Here is a 2,231-nt window from a genome sequence, read left to right as displayed (position 1 = left end):
CTTATGACTTGGCTATCTTATCGGTCGATTGAAATTGGCGGTCCTTAGGTCGGCAAGGTTCGTTCGACTGACTATGCTCAGTGGGGCAACCGACCGTCTATGGTTGATCTTCAATTATTCGGACTTCACTCGATATGGTAGAGTAAATCAGTCTATTGCTTTGGTACGAATGTCGACTCCTAAATGAGGAGCCTCTATCGTCAGGATGAGACTTAGCTGTCTGGTAGAGAGTGAATCACTATAATCCAACAGATAGCTCACCCTCCGACATATTCCTTGAGGTGTTTGCTGAGTGCATTGTGGAAAGAAGCTTCAGCCTTATGGAGAGTCTTGTAGGCTCTTGTGAGGCGTCTGGTGATGATGAGACCAGAGTTAAGTTGATGTCTTCTCTTGACTCAATGGATCTTCGACTTGGGCTCTGACGTCCTTTGTTTAGCAAGCTTCGCGATCTTACCCAAACGAGTTGTACTTGGTCAATCCAGTTTTTAGTGTTCCGATGAAATTGTTTTCCTTCTGTGGGCAATCACCATCCTTGACCGTACTTTTCTCTCCTAGTCCATTGAATTTTCCATATATATGAATAAAGTTAAAAAATTATTTGATTTTGCATTGAGTTTATAACACTCAGCCTGACCTGCTACTTTTGAAATTGAATTTGAATCTATATATATATATATATATATATATGAAACTTTAATAAATTTCTGTAACATTGCCAGCTTATTGAAATTCACATTTTTGGCTTCTTCTTATTATTTTTTTAATCACATGAGGCCCGAAGGTATTGATCTTTTTGGGCGCTTGAACCCGGCCCTTTAAAAAATTTTAACCCAAAATTCACGCGTTCGCGCGCTCCTCAAATCACGTCCAATTTAAATTTCCATTTCGCAGTCATTCCAAACATTATTCAATTAATATGTGCTACCACTTGTCATACTTTTTAAATCACATCTGGTTGAATGATTATGTGCTTACCATTTGTCATCCTTTTTAAATCACATCCGGTTGAATAGTTCTCCCCACTGGAGTCAGATGTCCTTTGTTTCGTCTGCCTAATGAACCTTATTTACTATATTCCATTAATTTATGTAGCCATTGAAGTGACATGATAGAAACCACTCCATATTCTCTTTCACAGTAGAATTCAAGCGCTCAAAATATCATGAAAATCCATAGATGATAAGCCCTCATTTCATTTCACAAACAAAGAGGAAAGTATGACATATCCTCTTAGAATCATAACGAAGTAACTCAACAAGCACCGAACAACTACCAGTGACAGATCTCACAAGCTGCAAAAGCATATAATTGCGCATACATATTAATAGATATTTATTATAGAAGTCAGACATAAGCTGTCGGATGGGTATGGAGATACCCTTCAATAGCCTTCATCACCCCAGTCAGCTTTACTACAAGCAGGTTTTGCTCCTCAACACTAAGAGGCTTTTCATCAAAAGATTCATACTCCACTGTAAGTTTCACCCTGGTGTTGTGCTCGCTCACTTTCTCAAATTTGTGCTCAAGAGAGTAAGAAATCATTCTCGACCCGATAAGCCCCCCTTTGATGACAGTCTCTTTTGTTCGGTAACAATCGCTATCGAGCGCCACAATCTTTTCCATAACGAAGTCGTATTCATTTTTACCTACAACAATTACATAGTCGTCATCCTTATAACAAATTTAAAAGGAAAAAAAGGATACAAATAGAACAGGAGACTTCACCTTCTAATGTACAATATATATATATATATATATCTCACAAAACCTACCTTTATTGAAGTTGAGTTGTCTTACGGTGCCAATTCCGCCATCTCCTTCAATAATCTTCACATGTGAAATGAAGTCAGGCAAAAGCTTTGGCAGCAAGTTATGTCCATCAATTATGCGTGCTTTCCATAACCTATCGATCTCAACGCTCCAAAAACTCTCATCTGTGAACGAGCCCTTAACCATGATGATGTTTTTAGAATGGTTCTTTTAGGGTGGAATAAGCTGTGGATTTTGGTTTGAAGGATGAAGGAATATGGGTCAAGGATGCTATTTATAGATGTGTATAAGGGTTTTCATGGCTCCATTTTCTAATTTTTTTTATTTTATATTTTCTTAAGTTTTTGGGCTTATCGGGGATAACTACTAGCTCCAAAAAAGTAATAATAATTATTAGTTTTTCTTGAGGTCAAGCTCCATAGAAAAGACTTTCAATGCTTAAATCATACCTGAAATTTAGC

At 37.5% G+C, this 2,231-nt stretch overlaps 1 protein-coding gene across 1 annotated transcript; it reads right to left on the bottom strand.

Moving 5' to 3' along the window:
* Positions 1 to 1,181: 1,181 nt before the first annotated feature.
* LOC110018096 (pathogenesis-related protein 1-like) lies at positions 1,182 to 2,000 on the bottom strand. The gene is made up of 2 exons (XM_020715337.1): positions 1,773 to 2,000; positions 1,182 to 1,646 (listed from the first exon to the last, which is right to left on the bottom strand). Exons 1-2 carry the CDS (start codon positions 1,954 to 1,956, stop codon positions 1,345 to 1,347), a joined length of 486 nt encoding a protein of 161 aa, XP_020570996.1. The 5' UTR covers positions 1,957 to 2,000; the 3' UTR covers positions 1,182 to 1,344.
* Positions 2,001 to 2,231: the final 231 nt, after the last annotated feature.

The sequence above is a fragment of the Phalaenopsis equestris genome, unplaced genomic scaffold, assembly GCF_001263595.1.
Source record: "Phalaenopsis equestris unplaced genomic scaffold, ASM126359v1 Scaffold000002, whole genome shotgun sequence".
NCBI lineage: Eukaryota > Viridiplantae > Streptophyta > Magnoliopsida > Asparagales > Orchidaceae > Phalaenopsis > Phalaenopsis equestris.
The sequence above is the reverse complement of the archived record's forward strand: the minus strand, read 5'-3'. Positions and strand labels throughout refer to the sequence as shown.

Bases quoted from the DNA above. Each gene is read 5' to 3' on its own strand.
- LOC110018096 (XM_020715337.1), bottom strand. From the start codon at position 1,956: ATGGTTAAGGGCTCGTTCACAGATGAGAGTTTTTGGAGCGTTGAGATC. The intron at 1,647-1,772 runs GTAGGTTTTGTG...TAATTGTTGTAG, and splicing joins ACAACTCAACTTCAATAAAG to GTAAAAATGAATACGACTTC.